Source organism: Somniosus microcephalus, chromosome 12 (assembly GCF_052327205.1).
Source record: "Somniosus microcephalus isolate GS21.2 chromosome 12, FLI_Smic_1.0, whole genome shotgun sequence".
NCBI classification, from domain to species: Eukaryota; Metazoa; Chordata; class Chondrichthyes; order Squaliformes; family Somniosidae; genus Somniosus; species Somniosus microcephalus.
In genome coordinates this window covers 64,677,497-64,695,173 of record NC_140998.1, presented here as the reverse complement: position 1 = coordinate 64,695,173, position 17,677 = coordinate 64,677,497, and the positions used below count along the sequence as shown (strand labels likewise).

Here is a 17,677-nt window from a genome sequence, read left to right as displayed (position 1 = left end):
GGCAAACATTTAAAGATCGCATGGATGAACTACAGAATTTGTTCATCCCTGTTTGGCATAAAAATAAAACAAAAAAGGTGACTCAACCGTGGCAAACAAGGGAAATTAGGGATAGCATAAGATCCAAGGAGAGGACATAATTTGGCCGGAAAAAGCAGCAAACCTGAGGATTGGGAGCAATTTAGGATTCAGCAAAGGAGGACAAAAGGATTAATTAAGAGGGGTAAAATAGGTTATGAGAGTAAGCTTGCAGGGAACATAAAAACTGACTGTAAAAGCTTCTATAGATATGTGAAGAGAAAAAGATTGGTGAAGTCAAGCATAGGTCCCTTGCAGTCAGAATCAGGGGAATTTATAATGGGGAACAAAGAAATGGCAGACCAACATACTTTGGTTCTGTCTTCACAAAGGAGGACACAAATAATCTCCCAGAGATGTCGGGGAACATAGGGTCTAATGAGAGGGAGGAATTGAATGAAATCAGTATTTGTAGGGAAATGGTGTTAGGGAAATTGACGGGATTGAAGGCCGATAAATCCACAGGGCCTGATAATCTACATCCTAGGGTACTTAAGGAAGTGGTCCTAGAAATAGTAGATGCATTGCTGGTCACCTTCCAAAATTCTATAGACTCTGGAATAATTCCCATGGATTGGAGGGTAGCTAATGTTACCCCACTATTTAAGAAGGGCGGTAGAGAGAAAATGGGTAGTGACATCGGTAGTGGGGAAAATGCTAGAGTCCATTATAAAAGATGTAATAGCAGAGCACTTGGCAAACAGTGACAGGATCGGACAAAGTCAACATGGATTTACAAAAGGTAAATCATGCTTAACTAATCTACTGGAATTTTTTGAGGATGTAACTGGTAGAATAGATAAGGGAGAACCAGTGGATGTGGTGTATTTGGACTTTCAGAAGGCTTTCGATAAGGTCCCGCATAAGAGATTAGCGTGTAATGTTAAGGCACATGGGATTGGGGGGTAAGGTACTGTCTTGGATAGAGAACTGGTTGGCAGACAGGAAGCAAAGTGTTGGAATAAACGGGTCTTTTTTCCGAGTGGCAGGCAGTGACTAGTGGGGTACCACAGGGATTGGTGCTAGGACCCCAGCTATTCACAATATATATAAATGATCTAGATGAGGGAAGTAGATGTAATATCTCCAAGTTTGCAGATGACACAAAGCTGGGTGGGTGTGTGTGCAGTGAGGAGGATGCAGAGAAGCTCCAGTATGATTTGGACAGGTTGGGTAATTGGGCAAATGCATGGCAAATGCAGTGTAATGTGGATAAATGCGAGGTTATCCACTTCGGTGGCAAAAACAGGAAGAGAGCTTATTATCTGAACGGCAATAGATTGGGAAAAGGGGAAATGCAACGACACCTGCGTATCCTTGTGCACCAGTCGCTGAAGGTAAGCATGCAGGTGCAGCAGGTGGTTAAGAAGGCAAATGGTATGTTGGCCTTCATAGCGAGAGGATTTGAGCACATGAGCAAGGAAGTCTTGCTGCAGTTGTACAGGGCCTTGGTGAAACCACACCTTGAGTATTGTGTGCAGTTTTGGTCGCCTTATCTGAGGAAGGATGTTCTTGCCATGGAGAGAGTGCAGCGAAGATTCACCAGACTGATACCTGGGATGGCAGGAATGACGTATGAGGAGAGATTGGGTCGATTAGGCTTATATTCGCTAGAGTTTAGAAGAATGAGAGGGGTTCTCATTGAAACTTATAAAATTCTAACAGGACTAGACAGACTAGATGCAGGAAGGATGTTCCGATGGTGGGGGAGTCCAGAAACAGGGGGGCCAGTCTAAGAATAAGGGGTAAGCCATTTAGGACTGAGATGAGGAGGAATTTCTTCACCCAGAGAGTGGTGAACCTGTGGAATTCTCTGCCACACAGGGCAGTTGAGGCCAATTCATTAAATATATTCAAGAAGGAGTTGCATATATTTCTTGAGGCTAAAGGGTTCAAGGGGTATGGGGAGAAAGCAGGGACAGGGTACTGAATTTGAATGATCAGCCATGATCTCATTAAATGGCAGAGCAGGCTCGACGGGCCGAATGGCCTACTCCTGCTCCTATCTTCTATGTTTCTATGTTTCTATATTCATAACAATAAAATGCAAGTCTAGAGGTTATGGCAAGGTTTTAAAATGCTCTGCTCAGACCACATTTGAGTTCCATGCCATGAAAAGATATACAAGGACAAGGAAGAGGAAAACAACTGAACCAAAAAGGGGAAAAGCAATGATTAGAAAAGATCGCTGTGGTGGGGGAACGTCATCAAGATATAAAAAAGGTATAAATAAGGTAAACCCAGAACATTGAGTAGGTGAGGAAAATTGACCTAGATTATGCAACTTTAAATAAACAGGCAGTAAATTTAACACTGATATTTGGAAGAACTTATTTACTCAAAGGGCCATCATATTTGGAATAATTTAGCAAACGGGGAGTAGGGCTAACAGTATTAAAAAAACATTTAAAATGCAGTTGGATGCCAAGATGGGAAAGTTTGAGTACTTAAGCAAGGTCCCCCTCTCTCTTATGCAGTTATTTGTTAAAGTCCATTAAATATTTTAGTTCAATAAGGAGAAGTTGTTTTCACTGGCGGGTGGGTCGGTAACTAGAGGACGCAAATTTAAGATAATTAGCAAAAGAACCAGAAGGGAGACGAGGAGAAATATTTTCCACAGGGAGTGTTTATGATCGGGAATGCATCGCCTGAAAAGATGATGGAAGCAGATTCAATTGTAACTTTCAAAAGGGAATTGAATATATACTTGGAAAGGAAACATTTGCAGGGCTATGGGGAAACAGCAGGATAATGGAACTAAATGGATAACTCGCTCAAAGAGCCGGCACAGGCATAATGGGCTGAATGACCTCCTTCTGTGCTTCAAGACTATATGATTGTGGTATATAAACGAATAAGCTTGCAGGGGGCTGTTATCCTTTGTTATAGGGAGAACTGATTTCTTACACGAAGCCCCCCTTTAAGAAACTGGATTGCCCTTTGATATGGAGCCTGTGTTGGAGTGGACGCATGCGTCCTTCACCTTGCTCACTCCAGCTATCTCCTCAACATTTGATCCGTGTTCATGCTCTAGGATGTGACATGGTGGTTGGCATGTAAACACCATCAGTCTAGCGAAGCAGTTTAAAAAATTCTCAGCCATCCATGACAACAGCTACTCGAGGTCAAATCACAGCAGCCTTATCTGGAGCCAGGAGGAACTGCTAACGGGAAAAGCTGGGAAGCTTCAGGTAAACCGCCCTTACACTAAAGTTGGTGTCCGGAGTGATTCATCTCCTCCTCCTCCTCCCCCAGATCTGGTGAACAGAGGGTGTGAATGGGTAACTGTCCCAGGATCCAGAAAGGTAAAATGACAAGTTCTGGTCCACCGAATCCCGATGCCTTTGAGAGTAAAGAGTCTCACTTTTCTATCTCATTGGCAGTAGAAAATCAACTGAGGCAGTAGAAAACCTCAACTTACCTTTTAGGGTAAATTGTGCCGGGAATACGTGATACCAACCCGTTCACCCTTGTGGGAATACATGGGTAGCTTTGCCATCACAAGGAGACGGATGCAACTAGTCCCCGGAACCCAGTGCGAGATGTCGTGCGGTCGGACTGGTGTATTACTGCTAATTCATTTCGATCTGAATTGTAAATCTTTAACTACTGTTTAGGTTGTTAGAAGAAGATAAGCTCTCGGCATGAAAACAGCAATGGATCACCACTCTGCTCCTTCGGTGTTAGCGTGCTGCCTTCTGATCGTCGTTGCTGGCGGTGTTGCTGAAGGTAAATTGAGATTTATTTTACGCATGTCCCGTGGAGGCGAGGGTCAGATTATTGCCAGTACAGAAACACGGCTACAAGTACAGTTTCATGAACAGCTCTAATGACCACCCTCGCACTGATTTGCTTACTGGTGACAGAGTAAAGGCGACTGCGATGACCACTGAGACTGCGAACAATACCAGACTGTAATGACTAGATTTCTGTATTTGGCTGTTTCACGGATCAGTTTATAGAGCAACTTGTACGAAAATTATTGATTTCGCATCTGGAAATACACAGGTCGAAAACAAAATGAAATGAAAATGTAGAAGCTCGATCTGATTAAGATCAAATACTGGACGCAAAGTTCCTGCACACTTATTTTTTCACGATACTACCAGACCTTAACGTGTGCCTGGACGTGTTTAGATATCTGACTGAACAATATTGATCATAGAAGACGTTTCATTAAGTAAAGGGTTGATTCTAAAGTACAGTAAAGCAGGAGACACATTCCATTAAACGTGCAGTGCATTTCTTAAATCAGACCGTCCAGACCTGTTTATTAGGATTTACGGAACGCACCAACAGTGTGATAAGTGACACTTTGAAGCATTTCATCGTTGGTGAGACCCACTATTCAAACAATACGATACTAAAGCAAATTAATCATCGCAAACATAACGACAAAAAATTGTAGGACGCGTCCACTGTTATATACACACACACGCGCACATACAACCTATATTCATTCCTAGCAGAGGCAAATCCAGTGAAACTAGGAATGCTTTAACAACTGCAATCCAAATTGCACTTAGTGTTGCGTGTGTCTTTTTAAACGGAGGAAGAGCTCGACATCTTCCAAATAACCCACCGTCCCCAGATCTTGCCGAACACAAATCTACTGACCATCACCTGTAGAAAAACAGACAGAAACATGACATTGTTGTAGAAAGTGGGAGGATAATGTTACACCGCGGTATAGACCGTTTACAAACAGATTTTCTAAAACAGGGGAGATGATGTGCAGTACATTGCACTTCAGGATGGTGAGCTGCTCCTCAGCCCCATTGTGTGGAGACAGCGACCTGCCGCCTTGTGTCCCCGCAAGTGGACGGAGCTACAGCTGAACCATCCCCATGATAAACAATCTATAGATCAGGTGTCATTTCATTGTCAACATTCAAACTTTTCAAATGTTCACCCCTTCGTTTGATTTTGTACCTTGTCCATCTGTTTATGGTCACTTCCCTTTCCCAAATAGTTTAATATGGCAGAAATTTAGTGACCGACATTCTTAGTTTTAACAAAAAGAGATAAGGCACGTTTGTCATTCATTGTAATGAAATGTATTTGCTGCTGGAATCACATTGCTCACAGTCAGCTTCATCACAAGACACTTGCAACACTGGTCTTTTCACACTTCTGAATATCAACGTCCTAGAATCCAGTTGTGGTATCTACAACTGTAAACGGAAATGGTTCAGTAGCATTAGGTGAAAAACGATTTTTAGTAGCCAGGCTCTACAGATGATTGTAAAGGGCAATGTGAGCACACTACGGCGGAGGCGGCCGGACACGCGCCATGCTAATATGACTAAGAATGTTAGTACAGCGTTAACGCTGCCCTTTTGACTAAGACCTGGCAGGAGATATGGAGGGGGCGGGGGGAGTGCTGGATTAGAGAAGCACAATGATGAAGCATGAATATTAGCACAAAGTGGGAGCAGAGGATGTAATCTGCACATGACAAGTTGTGCTTGTCAAAGATATTTTACTGACAAAGAAATATTAACCAGAATGAAGCAAGTAATACTTTAGAAGTGAAAAGGGTTATCCAAATGACATTACATATGCCACGGTGGGAGATTGAATTCACTACAGGAAGGCAGACAGACTGACTGGGATAGTACCTACTAATAAACCTTCAATGCTCCTTGCACTCCTTGACCTCTTATTCTCCTTCACCATGATATGTGCAGCCATGAGTACTCAGCTCTAGCTCAGACAATTGCTACAGTATTCACTGCTCTCTTATTCTTCATCTTTGTTACTCTCACTAATGCCATGTCTGAGCTGGAGTTAAAAACTCGTCTTTTGATGTGCTCGTGCAATTGTGGAATGTTGCTAGAATTCCTAGTTCAACAAGGGCCTATTACTCTCTGGAGTTTAGAAGAATGAGAGGTGATCTCATTGAAACATACAAGATTCTGAATGGGATTGACAGGGTAGATGCTGAGAGGTTGTTTCCCCTGGCTGGAGTGCCTAGAACTAGGGGGCATAGTCTCAGGATAAGGTGTCGGCCATTTAAGACCGAGATGAGGAGGAATTTCTTCACTCCGAGGGTTGTGAATCTTTGGAATTCTCTGCCCCAGAGGGCTGTGCATGCTGAGTCTTTCAGGATATTCAAGGCTGAAATCGATAGATTTTTGGACTCTAGGGGAATCAAGGGATATGGAGATCAGGCGGGAAAGTGGAGTTGAGGTGGATGATCAGCCATGATCTTATTGAATGGCGGAGCAGGCTCGAGGGGCCATATGGCCTACTCCTGCTCTTATTTCTTATGTTCTCATTTCTTATGTTACATTGATCTTTTAAAACTTTTCATTGCTGTTTTTACTTCTGTTTGAAGAATAGGAATTCTCAGAGGAGCACTAAACACAGATGATTAATTGACATTTCGCCACTTTTTATTCAAATTTACTTTTCTTTAAGATTCACCAGCAGAACATCAGCCCCATTAATGCCTGACAATCCCATTTTTAATTCAGTCCATTCTTTGAATTCAGCTCAGTGGATTTTAAATATGAAACTGACCTGAAATTAAAACAAAATGTAGATGGTTGGGTAATCAAGTCAACTATACCTTTGAGATACAAACAGGAATAATTAAACTTTTAGTATCTATAATATTAAATGTCCATTGTAGATAGCAATAGAAATATAACTGTGTCAAACAGTCCATGGGAAACTGCAGAGATGATATTTATAAATGTTAGCTAGGGACTCTGCTCATTATTTGGGCAATTATTTACTAATTTACAACTTTCTTCTGCACCTGTAGGAACAGAATGCAAACCTGGCTGTCACTCATTAAATGGATTCTGTGAGACCACTAGTGAATGCAGGTACAAACTCAACTATACATTCAACTGGGGAAATATTGGCTAAACTCCAGTTACTGAGCACTTTGTGAAAAAGAGAAATAATTATTAAAGTATAATTAAAATCTGTTTGTCTAAAGTGTCCAACACTGAACTAATGAGATTTTATAAGGTAGATATCTAGATGCATCATAATTAAAATCGTAATAAAATGGTTATACCTCGGTGTTGTTTAAAAAGCTTTAATTGGGCAGCTCTGAAGTATTTGTTTGTCAAATGATTACCTCCATCTGCTTTCAATCTGTTTTGGAGCTAGCTTACTTTGATTTGATTCTTATTACAGTTTTATATAATTTGCATTTGAATCTAGTCCTTCACAAGGGAGAGGGGAATATCATTAAACATTTTATTAACCTTAATCCACTTAATGTAATTAACAAGGGAAAGTTATTGTCAAATGTACAAGAAATATCTTGCGCATCTGGTGAATGTATTATTTACTCAAAGGGTGGATCTGAGTTAGGATAACAGGCGTAAATGGAAAATATTGATTTTAATTATTTGAAAGATGTCTGTGAAATAATTGTTCTTTTAAGATAGCTGTTTTCCATTTAAAACATCAGTATGCACCCAGGGTCACCAGTAATGAAGTATGTTTTGCCTTTGTCTTATCTAGAGACAAAATGACACCAACAGACTCCACAGCCAGCAGCATATGGATCAACCAGGGCATACATGGGGTAGTGGTTATCAATCTGTGAAAATAATGTACTACTGGTCACTTGGTTTTCTGATGTTCTAGCTTATATCAAGCAGTGTGGTGTTCTGCTGGGGTTTAAGTTCAATCATACTGAGATTGACACCATGGATTTGGGCTCTTTGCCCCCTGAGTATTGAGAATATTTCCAGTTTATGTAGCCAATTTGAGGTACACATTACTTCTAATCTGTTTGTACAGAAGCCAGTTACTCTCCAATTGTATATTATTCAAGAAATCCCGGAGGTAAATTTTCATGGGGATTTTCTCCCATTCACCGTTTTACTGGAGTTTCCACGGCTCTCCCGCTGAAGGTACAGCAGGTGAGTGGAAGAAGCCCCACGGAAATTCATTCCCCCCGGCCCACGTGTTGAGATCCCATTTCCTCCTTTTGATCTTTGTTAAATCGAGGCTCCTATATTTCTTTCAGAAGCTTCCTATATACATGCCTTGAGTCATCTTCAAGAAGCCTGACCAAATGATATCCCGCTTTGTAACCGTAGGTCACTCACACATTAGATTTCAATTCCCCTAATTTTCCATTTTCTCAGAGAGGGTTTAGTCCTCAGTTGTTTATTTCATTATTGGTTTGCCCAGTCTGACTACATGTGCAATTGGATACAAAGGAGCAACCATGGACGGCATGGAGGAGTAATCCTGTCAGACCATTCCTGTATCCAATCTTAGTTTCTTTTCAAATGTAATTTCTCATCTTATGTGTACCCTTGTACTTTTGTGGGCAGTTCTGTAGACTTGGAAGGACATCTCTTACTTTTTCAATGTTCTGGATCATCCCTCAAATATAATCTTGATATTCTCCCATGTCATCTTGAAGTGGTTGATGTTCATCAGTACTTCCAGGTGTGACACTTCCTTTTAGTCCCAAGAATTGTAGAAAAACATACCTGGCTGCTGTCAGTGCTGAAGTCCCTTTTGATTGTTTGCATCAGTAAATACATTTTTTTTTCTTCAACCTCATTTTCATTTTTACATACCAGTGAGCATGAGTCACTTAACAAAGGCCTGGAGGTTTCTGATGGTTCAATAGGTAAAGGCACTGCCTGGTGTAGCATGATGTCATGCACATCAGGTTCAATTAACAGGACTTAGCTGATCTTAGCCAAACCAGCATGTGGGGCACTACAATTAGCCTCTGTGACCCTGATTAAGGGAGGGGATAAAAACCAACCTAGGTTCCTGCTACTGACTGCTGTCCAGTAAGCCCTGTTGGAAAGCGCACTGGTATGGATATCACATGAAAAGAGGATCATGGCTAAAAACCTAGCGCCACTTAATGTTGACTCAACAACGACTTTCATTTATATAGCATGATTAATGTAGTAATAGAAGAGTTAAGAAAAATAGTATGTTAAAACAGGCTTTGAAGAGGCTTTGAAAGGTGGGGAGAGAAGTTGCTAGATGGAGAAGTTTAGGAAAGGCGAGAGTGTACACTTGGCTATTGAAGGGGTGCTGCTACCCAAAGGACCATAATGCAGCATGTTTTAGTACCTTCAAGGGAGAAGAGAAAATATTTTTTCAAGAAAGAGGCATGGAGCATGGTTATAAGACAGTTGAATATGGAGGAGCTATAGAAAAGTATGTGTTTTGCTGTGTATATGCCACTGGTTGAGAAGGGGGTAATTAAAAATCCATGCCCCACTTCTCATATACAAATACAGCTCCACCGACAATACCCTACAGTGCCTTGTGTGTTGGTAAGGTTGTGAGCTTTTCCTCATTGTTGCACTCTATTCAAAGATTCAACCAGTCTTTTCTAGGATGATGAGGCCACCAAGTTCATGGAGTGTATACAAATTGACTCTAACCTCTTTAGTGCTTGCTGGGATGCCCAGTGTAATCTCTTTGCATTGTGTCAAGGTCAGCTTGTTAATTTTGTATTGCATGACAACAAGTATTGTAGCTGAGTTGAACTATGTCTGGATCCAGATCATTTGGAAAGTGAGCCAGTACAATTGACTTCATTATGGAGTCTGCCAAATCCCTTTAGTCTCCTGAACAAAAGTTCTGCATAAGTACGCCCTGATCTCCAAAGGTAAACAAGCAAATCTTAGAATAGATATCCATTTCATATTTACACTTTTCAAATCTGGCTGCTGCCCTCATTGATAACATCCCTCTTTCCCCGTAGAACAGGAATGATTGTATCCAGTGGAGTATTTGATAATTTCAGTCCATACTTATTCTTTCCCTTCTAGATATTTATCAAGTTTTTTTTGAAGGTGTTAACCAACAAGCATCAGCTGTTTTTGCTGAAAGTTAATTCTAAAATATCCACTCCTCTGGGAGGCAGAGGGATCTTACTTGAGGATTTTTAATTTCTTTAATTCCGTGCTCTCCGCCTGAGACAAGTAGCCTACTTAAACTCCGTCAACTATGCCTGTCAATATTTGCAGGACCTGGATCATGTCTTCTCTTCAGTCTCTTGTCTGCAATAAGTTCAGCACTTCAAATCTATCCTCATAAGCTTGAGTCCCAGAATTACCTTTGTCACTCTTTTCTGAACCATCGCTTATGCATCAATGTTGTTTTGAAGATAGGATGGCAAAGCTTGCATATAATGCTAGATATGGCCTCACCTGTAATTATGCACAGTTAGAATAACTTATTAAAATATCTAGTCAAATGACTTTGAGATGAATTGCAGTAATTGATAAATGGAAGTGTTATCTTTTATCTGATTCTGTTATACTTGAATTCATGCTGATGCTTTCATTAAGTGCAAAAGGGTGGGGGGTGGGGGGGTGGGTAGCAAACTCCATTCTTGAGTATTGACTCCACTTACCTGGATGAGCACAACATTCAACAGCAATGGTACATCCCTCCCAACCAGCTACTGTGAATAACTGTTTATACAAACCTTATACACTACTTGCCATTTCAGTGCTTTACCCCTTTCCTAGGATGTCCACTCGCTACAGGGAACAGTTCAGCATCTACTGGGCAGAAATCTAAAATGGCAGGTATCTAGGGGAAGGAAAAGAACATTCAGGGGAAGGAAAAGAACATTCAAACTGAAAATATTTCCTGAAATGGGATATTTTAAATTAATGTTAACATTTTCTAGATGAGGCTAATACTTTATATTAAAAGCACTCCTCCCATACTTTCCTCCTTCAGTGATGCACATTATCTCATGGAGTGAATAATAAATAAATAAACATTGTAATTTTAACTTTAAAACCAGAACCCTTGTCACTTGCTAATTCTAAATGATTGACCAACTATATTAAATATCTTCATCTACATTTGATAAAGTTATAAAGCTGCATTGGCATCTGTAGCTTTCTAGTAGCTTATTAATGCGCAAATGTTTAAATTATTTGTCTTAAATAGTTCTCTCTAATAGTTTAGTGGAGGTGCTAGCATATTTTCAAACACATTAATGCCTCAATTAAAGTAGTGGGATTTCAGACAAATGTGTTAAACATTCACATGTTAGCATTCCGTGGATAATTTTGGGCCAATGGCCAGGAAATTCCTCGGAGCAACTTCCGTTCCACTGGCGTTATTTCATCGAAAGTGTGGCGGAAACCCCATCTTTTACATTCTTATCTTTCCAGTAATTTATGTTTAGTATTTGATTCCTTTTCTAAATGTCTGTTCTTCCCTTCTATTTTAACACTATTCATTTTTATGTTTCAATTATTCATTTTTATTTCTCTTATTTTCAAATGTGGATTCTAAGGCATTTTGCTTTCTCCTCTGCTGGCAGATTCATACAGCCTTGCATAAAATTACAAGGTGCTTCATGATTGTGAAAGAATAATTTAATCACCCTGCTGCAGTAGGTTTATTTGTAATACTTGTCCACACCTCATTACTACTTTAAGTTAGAATCAAAGAATGGTTACAGCACAGTAGGAGGCCGTTCAGCCCGTCGAGGCCATGCCAGCTCACTCCAAGAGCACTTCAGCTAGTCCCACTCCCCCGCCCTTTCCCCGTAGCCTTGCAAATTTTTTTCTTCAGGTACTTATCTAATTCCCTTTTGAAAGCCATGATTGAATCTGCCTCCACCACCCTTTCAGGCAGTGCATTCCAGATCATAACCACTCACTGAGTAAAAAAGCTTTCCCTCATGTCGCCTTTGGTTCTTCTGCCAATCACCTTAAATCTGTGTCCTCTGGTTCTCGACCCTTCCGCCAATGGGAACAGTTTCTCTCTATCTACTCTGTCTAGACCCCTCATGATTTTGAACACCTCTATCAAATTTCCTGTCAATCTTCTCTGCTCTAAGGAGAATAACCCCCAGCTTCTCCAGTCTATCCACGTAACTGAAGTCCCTCATCCCTGGAACCAATCTTGTAAATCTTTTCTGCACCCTCGCTAAGGCCTTCACATCCTTCCTAAAGTGTGATGCCCAGAATTGGACACAATACTCCAGTTGTGGCCAAACCAATGTTTTATAAAGGTTCATCCTAACTTCCTTGCGTTTGTACTCTATGGCCGGAATTTTCCGTGGTGGTAGCGGGCACGATAGGTTGCGGGTCGGATGGGAAAATTGTTATTTTTGACAGCAGGACGGGAACCTGCTGTCACCTCTTTCCCCTAGGCGCGTCTGTCACCGCGGAGCCGACCCGACTGGCAGCGGCGGGGGACCCAATTGAGATGATTATCAGGTAGTTTACAGACACTTAAGAGCCTTTTTTCACTTACTTTTTAAATTTCCCTGCTTGGCCACGGGATTCACGCAGCTCGGGAATCACATCCATCAACCTGAGGCGTGAGTTCAGTGGCCATTTCTCCAGCTGATTACCTGACAGCATCAAATGTACAGTAAAAGCTCCCACCTGACAGATGATCACTTTCCTCAGGCAAAGCTGTTGCTCAGTTCATTTCCAGCACAGATTCTGAAGGCTGTAAGCATTTCCAGCAAAGTCTCCATCCAGTGTCACCTCATTGGAAGAACTCTCTCACCATTGACAGATCGCTTCTGTCATCTGTACTTCACCTACCATCGATTCCATCAACATTGGTGCCGTTTATACTGCCTCACCTTGGTCCTCAGAACAACACCACAAACCTTCTCCGCAATCACCTTATACTGCACAGGACAGAGGGCATCAGCACCCGAGCACATTGCTGCCTGGGAGGCCAGGGATGGCCTCATCATGGCCAGATTTACTTCACTTGACGCTGTATACCCATATGGCTGTCACATGATGTGCCAGGTTGGCACCACCCCACACCAACACCATAAAGCATCCCCACAATGCCCAACCTATTCCTTTCACACTCATCAACATTGCGGTGGGGGGGTGGGGGGGGGCTACTGTTATGTCTCAACATTCACTGCAACTCACTAAGCCACTTCCAAAGGTGCTCACAAATCTGTCCAAGACTGGAAAGTGTTGAAAATAAAGATTTCAATGTTTGATACCACATTAACAGAAACTTTACATAAACATTGGATAAAACACCCAGTGGCTACCCTTATATGTTGTTAGTTGATCTGATTGCACTAAGATGAGGGTGAGTGTGAGGGGCGGCTAGTGAAATGGAAGTGATAATGTAGATAGAGAGAGAGGGATGGGTGGAGGTGCAAAGTATGTTGGTGATTAAGGAGGTGCAGGAGTAGGGTAAGGAAGGCAGAGTGATGGGGATATGATGAGAGGCACAGCAGGATGCAGTTGAGTGTGGCTTTGTACTAACGTTTCCTGATCTAATGAGATAATTGAAACATTTGCGGCACTGCACCCTGACCATATCCCTGCTTGTGATCTGCAATCTGAAACCAAGCTGTCTTGGTCTTCTGGGGAGGTCTCTTCCACCCATTGGAAGGGAAGGGGACCGACCTCCTTGCGTGCTCTGACTCCCTCCATAAGCATATGGAAGGAGTCATCGGAGAACCTGGGTGCAGCCCTCTGCCTCTCTGCAGTCATTGTCAGTGTTTGCAGCACTCCAATGCTGTAGTGCACTGACAGCACTATGTTAGATGAAACTTCAAATGTAATGTGGTCACGGTCCCTTTAAAGATCCCAGCTGAAAACGCATCACGAATGATGTCACCAGACCCGCTCCATCTCATTGGGCTGGGTAACGCACTGCGTGGGCTTAATAAGCCCCATTAAGGTAAGTTCATTTTCAACAGTGGGATGGAGCCAGCAACGGGGTCGCGACCCACCAAGGTAAAGAAAATTCTGGCCTATGCCTCTATTTATGAAGCCCAGGATCCCGTATGCTTTTTTAACTACTTTCTCAACTTGCCCTGCCACCTTCAATGATTTGTGCACATATACCCCCAGGTCACTCTGTTCCTACACCCCCTTTAGAATTGTACAATTTAGTTTATATTGCTTCTCCTCGTTCTTCCTACCAAAATGTATCACTTCGCACTTCTCTGTGTTAAACTTCATCTGCCACATGTCCGCCCATTCCACCAGCCTGTCTATGTCCTTTTGAAGTCTATCACTATCCTCCTCACTGTTCACTATACTTCCAAGTTTTGTTTATTGCATTTTGATGTAGAGTTTTCCAGGCAGTTGTTAATTGTAATAATACCTTCTACAGTAATTATTTTTTGCTTTGTGAAAAGTATATCACATGACCATGCTTACAGGGAAGATTGTGTGACTAGACACAGATCACAGAATCACAGAATCACAGAAACCCCACAGTGCAGATAGAGGCCATTTCGGCCCATCGAGCCTGCACCGACACATATCCCACCCGATCCCCCTACACCAACACATATCCCACCCTATCCCCGTAACCCCACGTATTTAATCCCCCTAACACTAAGGGTCAATTTTATCATAGCCAATCATCCTAACCCGCACATCTTTGGACTGTGGGAGGCAAAGATTTTTTTTTAACTGTCAAAATGAAGTGGAATATTTATTTTTTAAGTGGAATTTGAGGAGGTGTTGGAGTGGTGTACCACACTGGAGTGCCAGCATGCTATACATAGAATGGTAGGGCATGGTCCTGTGACTATATTTCCTCATGCGATGAGAAGAAACCCAAGCCCTTTACCATTCGAAGGAGCAAGGATTAGAGGGACACCACTGGGGCCACTCGTGTGCCTAATCGATAATGACTGGGCAGCATTGGCAGAGTTCTGGGAGCAACTTGCCTGCCCACTTTGTCAGCCAAGATATGATGTCGGGTATCAAAATACCTGGAGGAGTGGAGAAGAAAATATATTCTTTCAATTACCATACCAAATAAAACCCTGAGTAGGAGAAATTCAGTACCTTAGTGCCTCCAGTTAGCGCCTGGCAGGGGTGCTAACGGGGCGCTGAGGCAGTAGCACCGTAACGAGGTGAATCCAGCGGCGCATGCCAAATTTGGGCCCCCCATTGTGCCACTGCTACGAGTTAGCACCGGGGACCTGAGCGCAAGGCAGATTGTGACGTCAGTGAGCATGCAACGCACCCAATCTGCCAAATTGAGTATCACCCCCTACCTTAGCACCTCGCCCCGACAGTGACAGGGAGAGGAGGTGTGAAGCAGTCGGTAGCCGGCTCCAGGGGCGCTACTTAAAGGGATCGTGAGTAATGAGTCACAGCTCTCAGGTTGGTGCTGTTTCACTGCTTCCTTGTCAGTTTGACATTGTGCAACTGTTTAAATCAGTCATTTAAAGGTTGTTTAGTTTCCAGAGTGTTGTGGCTAAAAATTAGTTACATTAATTCTCACAAAATATCAAAGTGTTGCATTTCCTTACATTAATGGGGGTTGTACTGGCAGTCGACCTCACCCTCCAGGATCTACTGTGGAGGGAGTGCAGGCAGCGAGAAAGATTGGAACATGTGGCTAGAGGGAGGAGGAGGGCCATCAGGGCTCTCAACAGGAGGCCTTACCCTCCGAGGGTATTCCGAAAGCAATTCTCCTTCCTTCAGTTAAGCGAGAAGCAGTGTCTTAGAAGGCTTGACTTCAGCAAGGAGCTGGTCACAGAACTCTGCCAGCCCCTGCAACCAGAACTCAAGCCTCAGGTCAGGACAAGGATGGCTCTCTCAGTGGCAGTCAAGGTCACCATCGCCCTCAATTTCTTTGCCAGCAGATCCTTCCAGTGTGCAACAGGAGATATAGGTAACATCTCACAGTTCACCATTCATCGCTGCATCCGGGAGGTCACAGAGGCTCTCTACAGTAGGAGAAGGGACTACATTTCGTTCCCCATCACTAGAGAGAAGCAGGACGAGCGTGCATGTGGGTTTGCCAGGATAGCGGGATTCTCCATGGTGCAGTGTGCCATTGAATTCATCCTCGTGGCTTTGCGGGCACCGCATAACAATCCTGAGATCCTCTGTAACCGCAAAGGCTACCAATCACTTAATGTGCAGTTGGTGTGCGACCACAGACAGCGAATCCTCAATGTGAATGCCTGCTATCCTGGCAGCAGCCACGATGCTTTCATCCTGCACAAGACCAGTGTTCCAGCACTCTTCCAGCCACCACATCAAGCTCGTGGCTGGCTGGCCGGAGACAAGGAGAATCCGTTCTCTGCCTGACTCATGACTCCCCTCCGTAACCCCAACACTCCTGCACAGTACTCATATAATGAGAGCCATGTCGTCACAAGGAACATCATTGAGCAGACCATCAGGTTGCTCAAGCAACGGTTCCGCTGCCTTGACCACTCGGGATGAGCCCTCCAGTACTCGCCGGAGCGGGTGTCCCATTTCATCGTGGTGTATTGCATGCTCCACAATCTGGCCATCATGAGGGCCCAGCCCTTGCCAGCAGGGATTGTGCGACCACCTCAGGAAGAGGGAGAGGAGGAGGTGGAGGATGAGGAGGAGGAGGAGGAGGAGGAGGAACAGGAGTGAGGGAGGAGGCAGCCATCCAATCGGCCTCCGTGACCGCCTCATCAGACTGTGGTTCCAGTCAATTTAACCCCAGATCCCCGTTGCTCACCACATCCCCATCATTCCATCCCTGTCGCAGGCCATATCACAGCACAAAGCTGAAATGAGAGAGAGTACAAAATTATCTGAAATGAATTAATAAATTGATCAACAATCAGTGAACACATATTTACAACAACATTATTAGCTATTCACCCTTGTGCAATCCCTTAGTGCCCCTTGTTACAGTGCCTTTGCCTACTCTAGTGCTCCTATGAAGTGTTGGCCCAGTGGCTGCAGCAGGGCTGGTGGAAGGCTGCTGAGTGTCCGTGCGGGAGACTTCAGATGGCCTTCCAGGATGCCCTCGACCAGCTCTGGGCCTGGAAGGCCCGGCTGTAGACTGCACCACCTCAGGCTGGGCGTCGGTTGTCTGGGATGGCTGGATGACAGGCAGCGACAAGGGCATTGGCGGAGTGGCAGCGGTGGGAGCAAGAATGCTGTCATCATGAGAGGACAGCAGGTTCCTGCCCCAATGATCCACTGCCACTCCCCCGGGGCAGCACCTGCACATCCCTAGCACTCTGTTGGAGCACAGATTGTTGGCCTGCTGCGACACCGTGAAAGCCCCAGTCAACGGTGGTAGACCCAGTCATGATAGCAGCAGTCAGAGCTTGCGTGGCATCAAGCTGAGACTGCATGAGAGCAGGCTGAGATTGAATGGCACCAACCAAAGACTACATTACAGCAGATCACCCATCACATGCAGCATCAGGTCTGGGTCGCCACAGTCTCTCTGGGAGTCTACCATCCTTTGCAGACTGGAAATGATGGGCTCCATGGTGTACGCAGAGCTTTGTGCAATATTGGAGGCGGACTCCTCCATGCTCCTGACCATTGCCAACAGGCTCTTGGGCACCCTTGCCATTGCACCTATGATCTCCATGTGCATGCCCATCACCCTTCTTCTAAAGTTCTCCCCATCAAGGTCCTCATCTGAGTCCTGTGCAGCAGAACCCCCGAGCTACCCTTTCCCCCTGGCCTTGCTGTAGCCGGCTCGTTGCTGGTGCATCTCCCTGTGCAGATCTTGCTACTATACTAGCCTCTAAAGAACGCGTAGTGCCAGTATCTGAGTTGGTGCCTGTGGGTGAGACATGCAGTGACGCGGTGTGTTCATCCTCCTCTTCTCCCACGTCGCTCTCAATGGTGCCCTCAGGGACAGGCTG

The 17,677-nt window shown here is 43.8% G+C and overlaps 1 protein-coding gene across 1 annotated transcript in view; it reads left to right on the top strand.

Moving 5' to 3' along the window:
- The first annotated feature begins 3,004 nt into the window (after window positions 1-3,004).
- The window catches only part of LOC147109239 (protein delta homolog 1-like), a 36,887-nt gene continuing 22,214 nt past the window's right edge, over window positions 3,005-17,677 (top strand). The window contains exons 1-3 of the mRNA XM_086002974.1: window positions 3,005-3,269; window positions 3,696-3,807; window positions 6,851-6,914. Coding sequence (XP_085859100.1) covers window positions 3,723-3,807; window positions 6,851-6,914 — 149 coding nt within the window. The 5' untranslated portion in view covers window positions 3,005-3,269; window positions 3,696-3,722. The remainder of the gene's footprint in view (window positions 3,270-3,695; window positions 3,808-6,850; window positions 6,915-17,677) is intronic.